Below are 19,460 nucleotides of genomic sequence, written 5' to 3' on the forward strand. Positions count from 1 at the left end.
TCCATGTTAACTCTAAAACTTTCAGCAGACATCGGCTTGCCTCCAGCCATGACTCTACAGTTTTACTGTTAACACGTGTATTTTTCTCTGATGTTACTGGCATTATGATTACACAAAATTTAAAAGGCAGCAACTGTCATCTAAGTTGGCTCAGAATATGCTTCTAATGTATTTTGTATCAAAATAAGTAAGCATTTTGGTAAGTGCATACACTCCGCTTTCCGTAAGTCTTTTCTCCATCACACGAATGCATGATAAGCACCTGCATGTTGTTGTTATAGAGCTGCTGATGACAGTCTCATTACAGTTTAGTTTAGGAAATGAGTCAGATACAGTATGAATAATGGTAATGGTGTCTTTGATATATACTCTCTCTCTCTCTCTCTCTCTCTCTCTCTCTCTCTCTCTCTCTCTCTCTCTCTCTCTCTCTCTCTCTATATATATATATATATATATATATGTATATATACATATATATATAAACACACACACACAGTGGGCCCCCGTGTTATGAAATTAATCCGTTCCGCGGTTGGGCTCGTAAGGCGAATTCACTGTATGACGGGCAATACAAACCTATGTTAAATAGCTAATGCGTTTAGAACCCCAGGTAAAAACATCAAAATTGTACCTACATATTAAAACGGTAGCAAAATAGTATAGTAAGTTCTATGTACATATAATATACATGTATAAAAGACTATTATCTAATTCTTAATACGTGAGACCATGCATTGGCAGTAAAGTGATGCAGATTTTAAAATGTTAGTGTAAAAGTAGGGCATACCGTATATCTCCATATATATGCAATTATATTTGTCTGCATTGCATTTTCTGTGCTGCAGTGTGTGAAGATTTTATGAATGAGACAAAGTAAGACTCAGGAGAATCAAATGAAAGATGAGACTTTTTCAGGTCATTGCATTTTAGTAGCACTTTCAAATACACCGATAAATAAACTGTTCCCTTAAAAACGGGGTTACTCTGTTATATTTAACAAGATTAGATGAGATGAAAATCAGTTATTCCTTGTGTCCCTCTTACATTTTGACGCATATGAACATTCATGCCTTTGTGGAAAAAAATATCTGTCTTCATTATGAATGTTAACCTACCATTAATCTTATGTTATACAGTACACTCTCATTTCAAAAGCATGCCTATAAAGGTATTTTTGAAATTGTAAACAAATACTTTAGACTCCCTCATTTTTATTTAATTTGTCAAAAAAAAATATTTAAAAAAATACAACCCAGGTCAAACAAATCATAGTGGCAGCAGAGCTACACAGTTTGTTTGCATGCTTAACTATTTAGTCAAAGTTCCCAAAAAACAACCAACGCCACTATTATCAAAAGGTAGTGTTATATTCACATTGTTAGCTGTATCAAAATGGACGAACCATGATCATACTTGGTACCTATTGACCCATACATTTTCTATACTGACTGGTGTTTACCATAGGGAGAGATAAAAGCCACTCACGTTGCCACTTTGTGAGCTTGAGTAGGTTGATTTTGAATTAAAGCACAGAGAGAAACTCAGACACAGCTTGAAGCCACACTTTTGTAGCAAGGGGGAGTCAGCTGTGATAAATTCAGCGCAACAACGACCCTCATCATGACATGTGCTATAGGAAATAGATGGCTTTTAAATTAGGTGAATACAATCAACACCTAACAATTTAATTTGGTTGTTGCTTATGACAAAATATAAAATCAGATGAATAAAAAATAAAAAATATGTGAAAATATGGATATAGGAGAACAACTACAGTATTATTTTCTTAGAGAGTCAAGACCACTATTTTGAAGTCACAAAAAGATTGATAATGCACAATGCAGACTGTTTACATGTGGTCAGGTTGACTTATGTAAAGATTATTTTCTTGTTTCAAAACAATAGGACTATTTTAACAATGATTATTTATCAACCTTGACATTTCTGTGGTACATCCCTGCCTTCATGAATGGATAAAAGATGGACATTCCACACATATTGCTACTGATTTGTTTCATCATGCTTATCTGACCTTGCTCAAAATATCTCTCACTGCACAACAGATGACCCAAGATAATGCAAGGACAGTTTAATTGAAATGACAGCAAAGTAGATAAACAGTGCCACAATGAAAAATTGGGCTTGCTGTAGTGCCTCCTATAAATATTGATTTTTTTTTTCTGACAAAATTTACAATAGTGGCATCACAACAGTTGATTTGTAGTCTGCCCTTTGCATTGTGCAAATGACAACTTTGCTTATCCATTGTCCTGGCACGTGGTAATTGTTAACAACATGAGGAGGAAAACATACTTGCTGACATTTGCGTGAGGAATTGGGTCACATAACAACATGTGGGCACAGTTGACAAGGAAGAAAATCCTCGGCAAATTGAGTGAGCCCATTGACTTAAAACTAAGGAAAGTCTAACTCGGCCGAACATTTATGGAACATTGAACTACACTCGACAAAGTTCGCCAGTGTTGTAGGGTCAAAACGAAAGCACCTCAAACCTCATTTGCACTCAATGATGAGTTCTAGTCAGGGAGATGTAATTTCATGGGTACAGACCTACATGTCCTTGTATTATGATTTTAATTGCAATCAGTTGAATTTGAATTTAAATGCAAAGTAAAGGGCCCATGGTGAGACAAGTATATGCCATGCATTAAAATTTGATTAGTCAAATCCTCGTGTCTATTAATCTGTTAGAGACTAGCTTGGATTTTCCACCGCCCAGAACAAATCACACCTGGTTAGTATATTTAATTGTAGACCAATCAACCTTTGCTAATGTAGTGTCACTTTTATTCAACGTGAATAAATGAGAAATTTATCTGCTTACGGACCGTGTCGGGTGGTGAAATCACAAAGTCCAAAGTTGGCATAATGGAAATGACCAGTTTGATCTGCTGAATATTAATATTCCTATAAAATGACAATGAATTTATTTTCTGAACACTTATTAAATTAAGAAGGGCACTTGGTTTTGATATGAGCATGGCCATATAAGGTGAATCGAGGTGCGCGGGCGGCCGTGGCTCAGGCAATAGAGGGTTTGTCCAGTAACCGAAGGGTCGGCTGTTTGATCAGAGTCACGTGCTGTTGTGTCCTTGGGCAAGACGCTTCACCCACCTTAGCTCCAGTGATTGGTCGGAGGGGCCATATGGTGAGGTATGGCAGCCTCGCCTTTGTCAGTCTGCCCCAGGGCAGCTGTAGCTACGCAACGTAGTTTACCACCACTGGTCTTACTGTGTGATAGTACCGTGCTTTGTAAAGCGCCTTGGGTTTCATGAAAGGTGCAGTATTATTATTATTATTATCATTATCGATACAAACTGACTATATTACCCATATTCCATAGTAGACAAATATTTGTATGAGTTTCTTGTTATTCCCTCACATAATTCTGCTTAAAATCTCACAGTGATTAGTATAAAATGCATGTTTAGGCCTACAGAAAATATTACCCAATAGTTGCCTTGCAATCATCTGCTTTATTCAGATTGCCAGCCAAAACACGATTTTTAGCCTAAAGAGATTGAAACTGGATGGCTTTTTTGTTGGCTGAGCACAGTCACGTGAAATCCAAGTTTTGAGGGACAGATTAAGACAACATTCACTAGGTAGCTTCCAACCAGATCTTGACATGATGTGTCTCAGTCTGAAACGCTACAAACAAACACGCAAATTGGATTTGACTGTCCATGATGTTGTTCAGGGCGAGGCACTTTGAAGATTGTACTACAACAGTAGAATACTTGTTTTCATTGAAGGTATAAAAAACACTTTTGACACTTTGGTGTTTTCTTTTGTTTTTTTCCTCTTATTGTGGAGATGAAATAAAAAAGGCAGTGCTTACTTACACTTGGCAGTACACTTGAGCTGCGTTCAATGAACGTTCAATCTCAACATATGAAAATCTCATATCGTGTATGCTCGCCACTTCACAATACACTATTGGCAGCTTCAGTGTTTTGTTTATTATTCATTTATTTATTTTTCAAAAGACCATCACTATTCAACAGCACCTATATGATGTACCGCAATAACACTTCCACACTCAGTCTTAGTGTGGAGTCTGAAGCTGTCTAACAGCCTGTTAATACTCTGTCTTGTTCAGCCGCTAATGAAGGCACTTTTGCCAAAATCTAAACCACTGCTCACCATTCTATATTTGTGAGTCATGGCTTTACACAAGGCAGTGTGCTGAGAAAGATGTGCAGACGTACACATTACACTTGCATTGTGGATAATGGTAAGGGAATAGGGCTGCAGGCAGTTAGCGGCTGCTCATCACACACTGTGTATTATGTGTTGTAAAACAAAACAGTCTGTGCCCAAAAACAGACACATTCTCTGTTCTATCGTTAGAAGAACACTCGGCATGGGGAAAAAGGTAGGAAAGGCTTTACTAACCACATTTTATACATTTTATTTATGTACATTGTGCTCTCGCTACTTTGCGCTTTATTGTTCATGACCGGTGCTTAAGGCTTTTTTTTTTTCCATTAAAAAATGCTATATTGCAGAGATACGTGCTCTGAAATTTTCCTGCATGCCAAACAGAGGACTTGCCAGGAGCACTCCTCTGGCGTCAACCTAGAGCGGAGCTTGTAGCTGACCAAACATGATAACAGTCAATCAATTCATTTTAATGAATATAAATTGTTTTAGCGCAACACAGATGAGTCACTCGCTGCTCAACTTTGAACACAATGTGCCAGTGGGTCAAATAGTACAGATGAAAGCAGTTCAACCATGACCTGATCACTGAAAAAAGTGAATCATCACTGAAAGTGACTAATTGTTTTTCCTCCATCTTCTATAGGTATGATGACCTGAAAAAGTATCTGCCCTTTTCCAAATGTGTCTTCATGCAACTACATTAAACCTGTGTGTGTTCTTTGTTGATTGTCACAGGTTTAGTCCCTACGAGTGGTATAACCCTCATCCTTGCAACCCCGACTCTGATGTAGTGGAAAACAATTTCACCCTGCTAAATAGTTTCTGGTTTGGAGTTGGAGCTCTCATGCAGCAAGGTAGACGCCTTTGCCTGCCCCTTTTGCCTAGCACAGGTCCCACTTTTTGCTGGGGGTCAGTCTTGCACTTATCCCAGGCCCGTGACCATGCATGGGGGCCTCTGTGCATGTAGAGAGATGGTTCATAGGTAGCGTCGAATAGGTCAGACGGCTCTCTGGGGTTTCATTCATGAATGTTTTTTTTTTTTTTTTTTAATGTAAATGATTATCCTGCATGTTCTCTTTCTCCCTGTCCTATCAGATATTTCCATATCTTCTCAACTAGTTGACATCATTAAAACATGGAAGGTGCCGCTGTTACTATTGAAATGTGAAATTATAATATCTTAACACGGATACGATATACTATAGTTACAGTAGTTGAAGACTAAAAATAATCTCGAGTTGTAAAACATGGACAACAATGCAAATGTCTGTCAAGCACCTGTTCAGTTTCTAGATGCATCCATTCACACCAAACTTTCAGAAAGCCTCATGGTTTCCAACCTGTTCTGCTACAAGAATCACTTTCTTCTTGAAAGCCACTGTAATGTCCCTGTGTGTGAACAAGGATGACCTTGAATGTTTGTTTATTGTTTGCTTCTTTAATCGGAAATAATGCACAAACAAACTCTGCTAACACAAGTTGCAACGTAACTGTAGCAATTCATGCACCGGCAGCTAACTGCTGACTGATTTTTCGAGCTTTTCACATTACTGTTATTACATACAATCAAGAAATTTGCATCAGTATGACATAACTTGGCATATGTGGCACACCGATGTTGTCTTCTTCGAACGTCGTTGAATAAATTCATTCTAATCTTTAAATTACCATTTACAGTATAGGACACACCCATACTTTTGGCCTTCATTTTTTGGGGAAAAAGTGCATCCTATAAGTTTAGGACGAGCTGAGCTACAGCTCACGTGCAAACTCATGGCAATAATACTAAAATAATGATAAAATTGATGGATTTTAAAATGAGAAACGATTTCTAAGCGAGAGACTCAATACTTTTAAAACATCTCAACATGAGTTATAGTTTAGATGGCTTGTACTGCATGGTGTCAATGCCTGCCTTGCATTTTGTAATAGGAATGAGGCGCACGTTGGTTTATCTGCATTGCAAAGTATTTTCTATTTTAAGTGACAGTGATTCATGTACAGATTTGATTTGTCTTCATTTAATTAGAATGGGATTCTGTGCAGGGATATTTATGGCCGAGCATCAAGGAAAAGTTAAATGCAAATCTAGAACTGAGTATGTAGCAGTTTCGGAAACAATGTCTTCTTGCATTCAACGGTGAATGACAGTGCATGTTTTATGCTGGAACTGGAGATTATTCGTAACAGGCAGTTGGGGTTATTCATTTCATGAAAATAACTGATGAGACATGTTTGACGTTTTTGAGTCTTTACCGGTAAATTAATTTCCTTAAAAAATAAGCATACCAACAAAAAAGGAAGACATTTATCAATAACAGCTTTGAAATCCACTTTTCTTTTTCCTGGTTCCAATGATGAAACCTCTCTCAAACAAATATGTAATAAGCTATAAAAGTATTTCTCATATCATGAGCACCAAATCAATGATTGCTTGGCATAGCATATTATGTATATAAAAGTCTACACCTCAAATAATTATATAATTATTCAAAAAGGACAGTTTATTTTATTCAAACAAAGGGGCACTATACTTCCTCGTCTCAATCCCATTTTGAAAATGCTTAAAATATATGCGCATAGCAACAAACACGAAAATACAGCATAGTGTCACCCTCCAGCACAAAATTGATTGAAAAAGCACAATATTTTTCATCCACTATTTACAATTGTGTATATGTGTGTATAGCCTGTTTGATTCAGCTGGTTGAGAAGGTATAATATATGGCCCTAAGGCTGCCTAATTAGATTCTAGGATGAAGTGACACTTGTATACTTATAGCACCGTGCTGGATCACAATGTAGAGAGGCTCCCTTGCCCGGTGGCTTGCCCAACCCCCAGAAAATTGTGGGAAGTGCTGTTCAGTCATGACGTTACCTTGGGTACATGACAGTCAGCCCCAACCAAGTTCAACGAATCCCATGGATCGTCCTTTTTTTTTTTTTTTGTGCCAATTGTGCAGGAGGGTAAGCTTGTGCTCTAATAAAATGCAGATTTGTCAAAGGCGCCAATATCATATAGCTGTACTGAATTCTCTGTTATTATGTATTGTTTTTTTTTTTTTTTCCACCTGATTTTACATGGGTTAGGTTGACAGAAAAGGCCTGATTTACTAAGATTCCAAGCAGTGGGCACAAAAATGGTTGTTATTCAACAAATCGCATGCACATTTCGCTGGTTAATGTGTTGCACAGGACCAATGAAGCACTCTGCGAATGCATTCTAGATGTTCTAATGATTGTCTTCATGCAAAATGAACTGCAAAGCATGTTTGGCAGGTAGAATTTTGAGTTCACTCAGTTTTTAAACCAGCTTCCACATCTGTTGGCGCGAGCAATGGCCAGTTTTTGCACATGCAATTTAGTAAATCAGGCAAAAAATGTGTTATTCGCCATCACATTTGAACCTTTGGATAGATATGACGGAACTTTATTTATCCTTCCTAGTATTTTTTAATGTTCTTGTCCTCTCTGTGCTTTTACTGTAGGCTTTGAGTGTTTTCTAGTTCTTTACATTCGTACATATATTAATACATTAGTACATACATTAGTGTAATTCCAAATTTCAGACACTCATGGGTCATTTTGGGTCACCTCAGTAGCGTGTTAAGCTCAGTGGATGCACAGAGTGGACACCAATTTTGATGCCCCCTAAATTTTTTTTATTGACGGGTGGGTGCAGGCGGTTGATTTTAAAAATGAATATCACTTAAATGTTTGATCACACATAAAGACAGAAGCTTCTTCATCAACGATGAAGCTGTCCGGTGGATGATCAGGACCCCCGCCCTTACACGCTACTTGGTCAACCTGTAGTAAACAATGTTTTTTTTTTTTTTTGCATACCAATGCATCTATAGTTTACAATTTTAGTCTAGTTGAATAAAAGCACAAATAGGTAAATTTACCTAACATAGCTGATCTATCTATAACAGTGCATATACACAGTTTTTTTGTTTTGTTTTTTCTGAAAGCAATTTGAGTTTCTCAATGAGGGAGTGGCGCACACAGTTCTTAACCGCCCGTTTTTATAGCTTTTTATCAGCCATGGAATGTCCGAAATCCCAGTTTTCAATTACTTAAGGCTGTTTGAGTAAAACAGCTTACATAGAACTCAGGCGATTCTCTTTTGAACTTAGCAATGTCACTCCCACACATATGGCAGACGTGTAAGTTTAACTAGAAACTGCACATATTGTGTGTCACAGGTATACATGGTGGAGTGTTCAATCGTTCAAAAATGCGATCAATCATGCAGCTACATACAAATATTATGAATTATGCTGTAACAAAATTATATATGTTTGAGAGTGTCTTTGTGTCGGAGTTTGAGCCTGGGAGCAGGTGCGAGTCAGCCTGGCCTCCGCCGTCCAGGATGCTGCCCCTCTCTCTCATCTACTGCACATCTAGGTCTCATGGCCTTCCTTTGCTCCTCTCACTCAGGATCTGAGCTCATGCCGAAAGCACTCTCCACCAGAATTGTAGGAGGAATTTGGTGGTTTTTTACTCTCATCATCATTTCCTCCTACACGGCAAACCTTGCAGCCTTCCTCACTGTAGAGAGAATGGAGTCGCCTATTGACTCTGCTGATGACCTGGCCAAGCAAACCAAGATAGAGTATGGAGTGGTAGAGGATGGTGCTACTATGACTTTCTTCAAGGTCAGTGATATCCATTTTGTACAGTATATTTAGTTACATTCTCTATGGGCAAAGGTTTCTCAACTGGCTCGTGGCCAATGCCATTTTATATTTCAGGACAAAAAGAACCAAAAAAAATGCTAACAAAGTTTGTCAAAGTTTTTTGACGTGGCGTACGTAAACATGTGTAGTCCATGCACCAAGGTCACTCAGCTTGGTTGTGATTCTTGTTATCACTTTATGCAATGTGCTAAATAGTCTTGATGCATGATAACTATGAAAAATATTATTAACATTGCAGTTTAACACTGCGATATGTGTACTTGAGAGTCAGTAAACTGGCAATATATTTTGATACCATTTTACTTGCTTGAGCACTGCAGGTGATGGCTGATGTAATTGTTCATTGAGTAGACAGCATGCAATGCATAGAGATTGAGTAGGTACTTGGAAGCACTGAAACAGGGTGTCGAGAGTTGCATGACAAAAAACAAAAAAAAAAGCAGGGATGGGAAGAGATTGCATTCAACGATCTTAGCGAATAGGGCTCTACAAAATCCCTTGTCCCTGCACAGGATGACCTGCTTTTTTATTTATTTATTTGTTTGTTTACTTATTTGTGGGGGGTACATGGCTGCATTACTGCTGCACGGCTGTCAAATATTCTGACCACATTTCTTAATAAACCTTATTGTACAATATATTAAATGGGCACAAATGCCTTGGAATTATTTTATTTTGAAGTTGTTTCTGGAAGCATGTCATGGCAGCAATAAACTGGAATTGCACAAACTGTTGCTCATGGAAGAGTCGCAAGTAGTGACTCTTGATATATAAACAACACAACAATGTTCTGAAAACAAATTCAATTGCCATTTCAGGGCACTAAAAATACACAGAAATTTAGTGCAGCCTCAGGCATAATAGCCACCCTCTAGCAACGCTCAAGTGGCTAGAGCGATTTGATTAGTTTTTAAAGGCAGTTTACCGGACGTAAATGACTCAGCACACTTTGATGCTCGTAGCCTGATGGTTGCACTTCCTACTGATCCCTTTTGAACAAACTCAAATATATGTTCTGTGGGTCTGCCACCACTCTCGACTAAAGTTTAAGGTAAGAGTTGTGTAAAATCTCACAATTAAGTAAAAAAAAAAAGTTGATTATCATAAAAATATAAACGTTGGCCATTTATGGATAAATTGCATAGGTTTATTTGAAAACACAGCAGCCAACACAAGCTGTATGCATTTTGTTATACTATTCAGTCAGAGGAAAGGTCTCAGCTCCAGCTGTGAAATGGCCTTGACTCTTCTTTTACGTTTACAGTTCTTGTTGTCTGCTCAGTAAGAAAACTCAAAAAGGCATTATTTAATATCATAATTTTTGTAAGAACCTCATCATGTCTCGTTTTGATGGACTCAATCTCCGGTGACACCTCATCTTGTAGAATTGGTTTTTTAGCCCAACCCTAACAAGAAGCCATAATCGTACTTTAACAATGACAAAGAGATTTTGTCTTCTTGGTTTTGAAAGATTCTGTTTGTAATTACTCAAGAAAATCATGAAGAGACTAGTGCTGAGGTCATCCTGAACAGGAAGCGCATAGAGCTTCTCGGTGACTCAACATTAGGAAGTAACATTAAAAAAGAAACAAACAAAAAATGTTTTGGAACTAAATATGCTGTAATTCACTGCCACTAATATGAGTGATCAGGTAAAAATGCATGTTTTGATAAAAAGAACGCAACGTTGTGTATGAAACATAAATGCTAATACCTGGAAGTAAAACCCTGTTGATCTTGTCTCTTTCTTTTCTCTAAATATCCGATTTGAAGGTTTTCACTTTGACAGCTAAAATAACAAAATTGATCTTGCTGTCCAATTCTTTGGGAGTGGAATGTATACAGAGCATTTTACTGTCTTTTTTAGACATCACCTTAGTTCCATGATTTGAAGTGTCACATCCTAGAACGGAATTCATGGTAAAAAAAAAAATCGGATTGAAATTTGATATACACGTAAATACTCTACTTTATTAGATGTATGGCATAACAAAACAACAGTAGTCAATTTGGATGGATACTATTTGCCTGAGATTATTTTAACCTGTTGCAATGAGTCAACCACAATTAATCTTCACATTTATAAAGATATTTACATGAATCAATACAAATAATAATACAAAATGAATACAAAATGAAAAGGTGATAAAACATTTTATTTATTTATTTTATGTGCGGTGTTAATCCCCGGTTGATCATGAATGAAGCCAGACAAATGCAGAAGATAGCTGCCCTTAATGCACTTATCAAGGTGTTAAAAGCATCTAGTTATAATGATGTTTATACTGTAGTGGCAGTGCACACACATAATATGCACCAACATCACAATTCACATCCAGGAATAACATTTACAAAATACTGTTTAGGTAATTACCGACTCGTGCTGGAAAATAGTATAATGGTGGCTAATTATGTAAATGTCTGCTTGGGATAGTCTCTGAAGCATAGAAGCGTTTCACTCGTCTCCCGAGCAGAACTCCCTGTGGACTTCTGCTACAACAACACTGAATAATTTAATAGCAAACACCCACTGCTGTAGAGGCTGGCTTGTTAGCTAATAAAATCACATCTTGTTAAAGGGTGAGCTGGAGTTTTACTTTGTGCGTATAATTGGGAGATACCGGTCAATGTGTAAAACAGATCTCTTTTAGTTGGTCATTTCTCCAAACCAAATTCAGTCTTTACAAATGCCACAAAATAATTGGAAAACAGTGTGGTTATTAAATCAGGGAAAACTCATGGAGATGCCGGCCGTGATACCGGAGGGAGAAGAGTAACAAAAAAAGATGATGACAAAAAATCATAATACATTAGTGGTCTGTCGGTGTGGAATATAAATAAAGGCTGGTGATATATCAATTAATGTATGTGAATTAATTTTTAAGAATGTTGAATTAAACAGTGCCGCAAAGCTTAAGGCCTGTTTTGTTACATAATTCATTACATTACTTTCATATTACATTTTTTATAATGAACTTATGCACCGATGACTAGTGCATTTTACCCGTTTATAGGATCTGTCCAATGCCTATCTTCAAGAACCACAAGTGTTACCTTCAAATTTTCATATTTTTTCATTGTTATTTCAGCAGTCCTGAAAGGTCATTGATTATAGTAGTAATTAAAATGCATTTGGAATATATAATTATGGAATAATTAGAACAATTTAAACAAAATCATGTGCAAATCAGTTAATACATCCATGGGATTTGGCACTAGCTACACCTATATCGAATAAGATTTTGTAACATATAATGCATATGTAGTTTATAGATATACATGATTATATGGTATTTAGAAAATAGCAACAGAGAACAAAATGCAATGTATCCATTATATTGAACATTTTAGAGTTCTATGTGTAGTTCACAGCAATTTCTCAGACACCAAATTAAAATAAAACTTTCATTGAATTAAAATATACATTTAAAAGAGGATCCCTCAAGGAATTTTCACTTGCAGTAAAAGCTGTTAACATCCAACTGCGTGTCACACACACACACACACACACACACACATATATAAATATATATACTGTATATTTCTCAGGGTGTAGTTTTTTCACTTCAGGTAAAATATGCCTCAGTGGGGGAAAAAAAAAAAAAATACAAAATTGCATTTCAGCATTGTATTTTCAAACCTGATCTGCGGCTCTTCTGGTCCGTACTTCTGGTTGAGTATTCAAGGCTCTATAAATAATAATAAATGTGATTGTATATACTGCACTTCCAATGCAGAATTGTTTTTCCTTTCATAGCCATTTGGTTTAGCATCTTCCCTCATAAACAGTGTCTGCACAAGGTGCCACGAGAGAAGGCTGTATAAAAGAAAAAATGCTGTTATTTGTGCAGACAAAAAGCATGCACGATCTCCCTCCACTCTCTAGATTCTTTTGATTAAGGGCCTTTGAAAAATATGCAAAGGACTTTGACAAGCAGTGAACAGAATCTTGACGACAAGGACCAGTGTGTGCCGATGCACACAAATCAAGGCTGCATAGACCCATATGCTGAATGTACTAAACTGCATTACTACCATTTACTCAAGGATATGTGATTATAAACAACTACAAATAAACTATTCTATCGACCATATATAAATCAAATTTCTATAAAATGCATTTTTAGAATACACTTACAACAGTATGCTACTTGCTGAAGTCTTTCGTTTTGCTCATTCTTAAAAAATACAGAACATTACGATTGCTAAACATATGATATAAAATGCAGAGGTGGGTAGTTTGTTGGGACTGATGGACTGTCCATCTGTGATGATACAACACAGTCTAAAAAGGCAGTAAGTATAGGTACATGCACGCAGGAATAACTTGCCCAGTGCCAGAGTAATTATATGAAGTAGCTATTATTAAGAGAGAAAAAAAGAAAGAGAGAACACCCCCACCCCCCAAATGAATACTATATTATATAACCTGTTGCAAATGTTCATTTAAAGTTAGCTTTCAACCCATTGTTTGAAACTGAATGTTTGCTCAGCTGTTTGCACGTAGCGCCAATATATTTAACATGGTGTCATGACTACTTCTTCGTGACTTATTTTTAAACTTATGTCACTACATGGGTGACGCCCAGCTTCCAAAGAATGCGATACTATAGCACCTTATTTTCCTGTTCAAGTCCTTGCAGTTCACTGCTCTCCTTTTCTGGGTTTGGTCATGTGACACAAGGTGAGCCGTGATTGGTTGTTACCTGAGTTTTGACTACATGTGATGTCATTTTCAGGCGACAAGCGATGAAATGTTTTTAAATGTTCTAACTGTACATAAAAACAATAAAGATATTATTTAAAGAAAAAATACAATTTTTACTGTTACAATGGATAGAGTACATTTAAGTACAAACGCTGGAAATTCAAAGGTTATACCATCTGTTTTTTTCGATAAACATGACCCACGTAATTAGCTCTAAAGGAAGAAAAATATGAGTAGGGTAGAGTAAGAGCCTACACCCAATCATAACATGTTGATTAACTTTTAAAGCAGCAACAAGAAATTTACCAGACAGTTGATAAGACATTTTAATTATAATTAGACATAATTTATCAATATGCAATTAAACGATCATATAGATAAATATGTTGTTGTTTTTCAATGTAAGTTTTTCAATTAGTTTTGTCTCAGGTCAGAATCGCGTGTATTCTGTTGAATTTGGAGTTTGGTTATCTTCCTTTTTCAGCAAATCTGTTGTAGTGTTTGGTTATACGTATGTAGTGATGCACCGCTGCTGTCCGCCTGTTGTGGAATATAGGAGTTATCTTTCTGTCCATGTATTCCTGGCCACTGCGTTCTTCTTATCAGCAGTCAGAGGCTTGCATGCTCAATCGCCTGATTTGTCAAGGGTGACTCCAAAAGATTCTGATAGGCACTCCACAAATCACCCAGTTGATCTAAAATATCGACCAGCCACAAAAAGTCATTACGCACAATAATGGCGGGCGGGACCTTGAAGATGTGACTTAATTAGGTTTCAAATGGGTTCAAAACTGCTTTCAAATCTTCTCAAGAAAGTACAATTCCCTTGTATTCATTCTATGAGATAGCAGATATACAATTTGAAGCACACAGCTTTTACCCAGAATGGTGCTGCTCTTGACTGTCAATGACAGGGGCAGAACAAAATTCATTCAATATATACGTAGTATCCCGTCGGTGAAAACAATTTTCACGCCTTCCTAGGAGCTACTCTACATATTCTATAATACACGGGCTGTCTTATATTGCACAATTCTACCGTCAAGGTACTCAAAGTCATCTCTTTCACCTGCTAATGACATCAGGAACATTTAATATCTAGCTCAAATGTAGTTGGGCTGCATGCCGTTGAGACAACCACTCTACCATCTGAGTCAAACTGGTCTTCACTAGAAGACATACTGTATATAGTCAAAGGGCTTGAAGATCTGATTGAATTACTGTAATTGTAGGCCCAAACTTCCTGTAAACATATTCACTGCCAACCATTTTAGAGCATTTTGACATGTTCAAGATCCACGGGATATTTTATTCAATTATTATATTTGTGCTGAATATAGAAAATACAAAGGCAGACTCTTTCATGTCACCATGAATTACACACTTGATTCTGCCTTTTTTTCCATTATTTTATAATTTGCAGTCAAACAAAGGTAGGTTGTACAAACTGCAGGTACTGTATTTATCCTTGTGGTCCCACAAATTGTGCTGACTTCATCTTTAAATGTGACACCAGTCACATTGGTCCATGTAAAGCAGTAGTAGCTTCCAACTTTGCTACATCAGAAGCACCACCACCCGCACTCATTGAAAATCACAATCGGCAATTACAGTGATCCCTCGTTACTGCGTGCCTTTCCTATCGCACCCTCGGTGCATCGCGGTCACCACACAGCAGTGCTTAATGAACTGCAGAACTCCCATACTCAATCTTAACATTGAGTCTGAACCAGTTTAACAGGCCTAATACAAAATCTTGTAAGAAAGAAGGCACTTTTACTTAAAACTAAACCACTGCTTTTTTTTACATCTGGCACTATATAAGGACATAAGGCAAAAAGCAGATTAGTATGGCCGCACCACTGTGGCTTTCTGTCTGACAAACGAGCTGAACTTACCTACATGTGGGGAAGGGTGGGTGTGCTAAGATACAACAGGGATGACTTTAATGCAAAAATGGGGGAGGGGTGTATGTAGGCAGAATTAACATAGTGAGACCTGGCATGTTAAAAGTGGCAGGGGGAGGGGTGGCGCGCTCAGCGCTCCAGTGTGAGTTGGCCGTTTGGAGCCTCATTGAAAAGCACTCTGCTTTTGTGTTGAAAAAGAAAACTAAAGTATGTGCCCCAAAGAGACTGTTATACCTACCGACTAGTTCGGTTGGGGGTTTTTCCACTTATCACAGGGGGATTTCGGTCCCCATCAACAGCGAAAAATGAGGGATGACTGTATACTCATCAATGGTAGAGAATCAAAGCATTTATGCCAATAATATTTGAGATAGTTTGTTTGTTCTCACATTAATGACTAAATATGGTTCATTCACTATAAATCTCGATTTAAAGAATTGCCTGTTTATTTTCACAATGTAATTTTGTCTCCTCGCAGAAAACCAAGATCTCCACTTATGACAAAATGTGGGAATTTATGAGCAGTCGGCGGCATTCTGTAATGGTAAAGAATGTTGAGGAAGGCATTCACAGAGTACTCACCTCAGATTATGCTTTCCTCATGGAGTCGACAAGCATCGAGTTTGCCACGCAACGCAACTGCAACCTCACCCAAATTGGAGGCCTTATTGATTCACAAGCCTATGGGGTTGGCACTCCAATTGGTATGTAGGCTGCATTGTTGACTAAACATTGTTTGCATTATTTAAAGTTATTTTATTCCATACATATTACTTGTGATGTTTCAATGCGATTGTAATTTTCTGTGTTTCGCTGAATACAACCATGCAACCATCTTAACAGCTTATTATCACAAGGGTCGAGGGCATACTGGACCCTATCCCAGCTGTCTTCGAGCAGCAGACAGGGTACACCTTGAACTGATTTCCAGCCACTCGCAGGGCATCCAGAGACGAACAAGCAGACACTCTCACAAGTATACCTTAAGACAATTTATGTTGCCCAGTGTAATGTTTAACACAAGAGGAACAATAGTGCTGACCTACAGTTCCTTCTAAGTGTTTTACAGTAGTGGTGGATGCACTTTAAAGTAATTTCTTGGTGAGCTTCATTTCTTGCCTGTGGCTGTCAAAATGAAAATAAAAACCCCTCATCACAAAGATGTTAAACAAAGATGGTGGTGCAGCACTTTGTAGAGCTCCCAGGATTAAGCCTCTTTACAGTATCTTCAAAACTGATTCTCAATGCCAATAAGGCACGTACCAATATATAGAAAGATCATGGACAACCATACCATTTAGCTTTTAAAAAAAAGTTCCCTTAGTAGACTGTAGCTCCTTACCACCACGGACAATCAAAAGGAAGTGCTGCTCCCATAAACAAGTGCAAGGCAAACGAGCAACTTGACCGGTTTAGCTAATGTGAAACCAAAACCAAGCCACCAAACCCATCTCACACAAGCCCAGACAATAAAATAGATGTCTTGTGGGGTTATGTTGCCAATAAAATGAGGAAACATTCCATGATAGCTAAAATATTATCTCCTCGACTCACCATTCGAGATTGATGGACTCCAGCTGTTTTGAGCCAATTGTCAATTCACATTCGAAGAAGATACATGGGGGTGGACTGGTGTAAGGACTGGTGCACAGTTGACCTTACTGTATAGGAAGCGACTGCTCTAGGGCAACAGAGCATTTGAATGTTGGATGCCGTCTGTGTTTATGATCCTTGTTTATATGCTTCTCAGGGTTGATGCACTAACACCATATAGTACATTCCCTATAAGCCGTGCCAAAAGGCATTTACATGGTTGCAAGGGATTTTAACCACGTAGATTTGACAGACATTCACCCAATATTTTATCAGCATCTTGCCATACAACTGCTTGGTGTTACCATTCTAAACTTTGTGTACAAGAACATGAATGTGCTTTCAATGCACAAACTGGCAAATTTTGAGGGAAGCAGCTACTTAGAAAGGAGAACTGGAGCTGGAAGAATTAAATGTTTTCTTCCTGGATTTCATTTTAAAATATACCTGAGGATGTCTTCCCCTCCAAAATCTTCACCATTTACCAAAAGCTTTGGATGATTGCTGCGGTGAAACCACAGCTGAAGTCTCAGGATCAGGAGGTCAAATACTACAATTTTCAGAAAATCCAGGGCTAATTTGTCTCTAGGACCCTTGATGCAAATAGAAAGGCATCACAAAATACACCAAGTATGACTAATGCTCAAAAGATCCCTCCCTCCCTTCTACCAATTCATCGTCTGCTTTGAGTAGCGGGGCACATCCCAAGCTCTGATTAGTCCAAGAGGAGTAGAACATATATTGACCAGTTAGAACATTTGGTGAACCAGTTCAAAGGTAACAACCATGCATCAATGTGAAAGAGACCAAGGAGATGGTGGTGGACTTCAGGAAAAATAGAAGGCGGCTCAAACAACAATTCAGTTGACCAGAAATGTTTGGAAAAGATGTATGCTAGAAAGTCCAACACCGAGCATTAACAGTTAGTAACATAATACACCTTTTAATTACACTAATATGTTGAAAAATAATGTAAAAAAAAAAAACCTATGTATAACAGCGTAGCTTAAAATATGCGTCATAGAATGAAAGCTTTGCACAGGTGAGAGAGTGTGAGCAAAGTGAATGAAGGCTGCCGTTTCCATAAGGGCTAGCATATGTGATGTAGAAAGAAAAGGTGCTAGCATCAATACTCCCTGGTGGCTCGTTCACATGCAGAAAGAACAAGGTATTTAAATTGCTAATCCTACCCTTTAAGTAGCCTTCGCCATCTGCAGACTGTATTCCCATGAAGCCAGACCATTTAGCATATATCTCATTGACTTGAACAGCTTTGGTGTCAAACTGCATGAGTTCATGGGCCTTTGTAGAGCTACTGCTGTCAGTCTCCTTGATAACTTCCTCAGTTGTCTAATGGATAATTTGTTACCTTGTGTTTTACCTGGATTGATTATACGATAATCACAAAATTAAAATCTGAAAACTATGCATCAGCTGTATCGTCATTTTTCGTTTAAGCTATCATATTTGAATGTTTGCTATAAAACTATTCTGTTGATTAAACCAGAGCTTTTTTTTGACCCCGTTTCAGCATGAAACAAAATGATGGAAGTGTCAAAGAAGGAAATCAGGGTTTTGTAACGTTGTCACGAACAGTTGACGTTGTCCACAACATTGATTATGCAAATTAGTCGTCATTGTTTTCCCATTATTGACAAGTCGCTTCAATATATTTTTAATTCATCTTCTGCGTTATTCATACGCGTGTTTTTATTTTTTCTTTCGGTAGTCCCACAGGACTCTTTTTACCACTCTCTGGAATATGAAACAGACTCGCTTGTCACGGGAAAATCTAATTATTTGTCTGACAACTTAGCGCTGGTGCGTGCACAATGTGCACTAGCTGTGTTAACTTGTATGGCACATGTTCAGCCTTAGCCTAGAGATGGTTAGAATTCTACACCTACTTAAAACGTCAATAGTACCTCTACTTGATTTCCGTACCCTGCAATTTAAGGAGCTCAACAACACTTGGCCGATGGTGCAAACCACTCATCTGATTTAGACTGAAGAATATGCTCCTTGTCCACCTGCACTGCCAACTGAGCCCCCTAATTCACCCGATTCAGTTTGTCTATCAGCCTGGCATTTGCATCGAGGATGCCATCATCTCTCTCCACACACCTTTGGACCACAAAAAGAAGGTGGGAAACATTCTCAGGATAACATTTCACAAGTGGTCTCAACACAATGGAATCAAATTTGCTTAGACAAACTAAAATGTGCAGTATGGGCCTATCACATAAACACCCAACAGCTTGGATTATTGACTCCCTCATCAACTGACCACCTTCATGGCTCATTTCTTGTTTGCCCTGTACACAGCAGACTTCAGCCACAGCATCCCTACCTGTCTCCTGC

General features: G+C 37.9%; 1 protein-coding gene across 4 annotated transcripts in view; it reads left to right on the top strand.

Annotated features, from left to right (window-relative positions):
• grik2 (glutamate receptor, ionotropic, kainate 2) overlaps positions 1-19,460 on the top strand; it is a 146,726-nt gene that overhangs the window by 105,549 nt on the left and 21,717 nt on the right. For all 4 annotated transcript variants that reach the window (XM_088409750.1, XM_088409749.1, XM_088409752.1 and 1 more), the window contains 3 exons: positions 4,924-5,042; positions 8,632-8,849; positions 15,985-16,210. In XM_088409750.1, the coding sequence (XP_088265876.1) occupies positions 4,924-5,042; positions 8,632-8,849; positions 15,985-16,210 (563 nt within the window). The remainder of the gene's footprint in view (positions 1-4,923; positions 5,043-8,631; positions 8,850-15,984; positions 16,211-19,460) is intronic.

The sequence above is a fragment of the Hippichthys cyanospilos genome, chromosome 3 (genome assembly GCF_059441005.1).
Source record: "Hippichthys cyanospilos isolate Australia breed blue-spotted pipefish chromosome 3, RoL_Hcya_1.0, whole genome shotgun sequence".
NCBI lineage: Eukaryota > Metazoa > Chordata > Actinopteri > Syngnathiformes > Syngnathidae > Hippichthys > Hippichthys cyanospilos.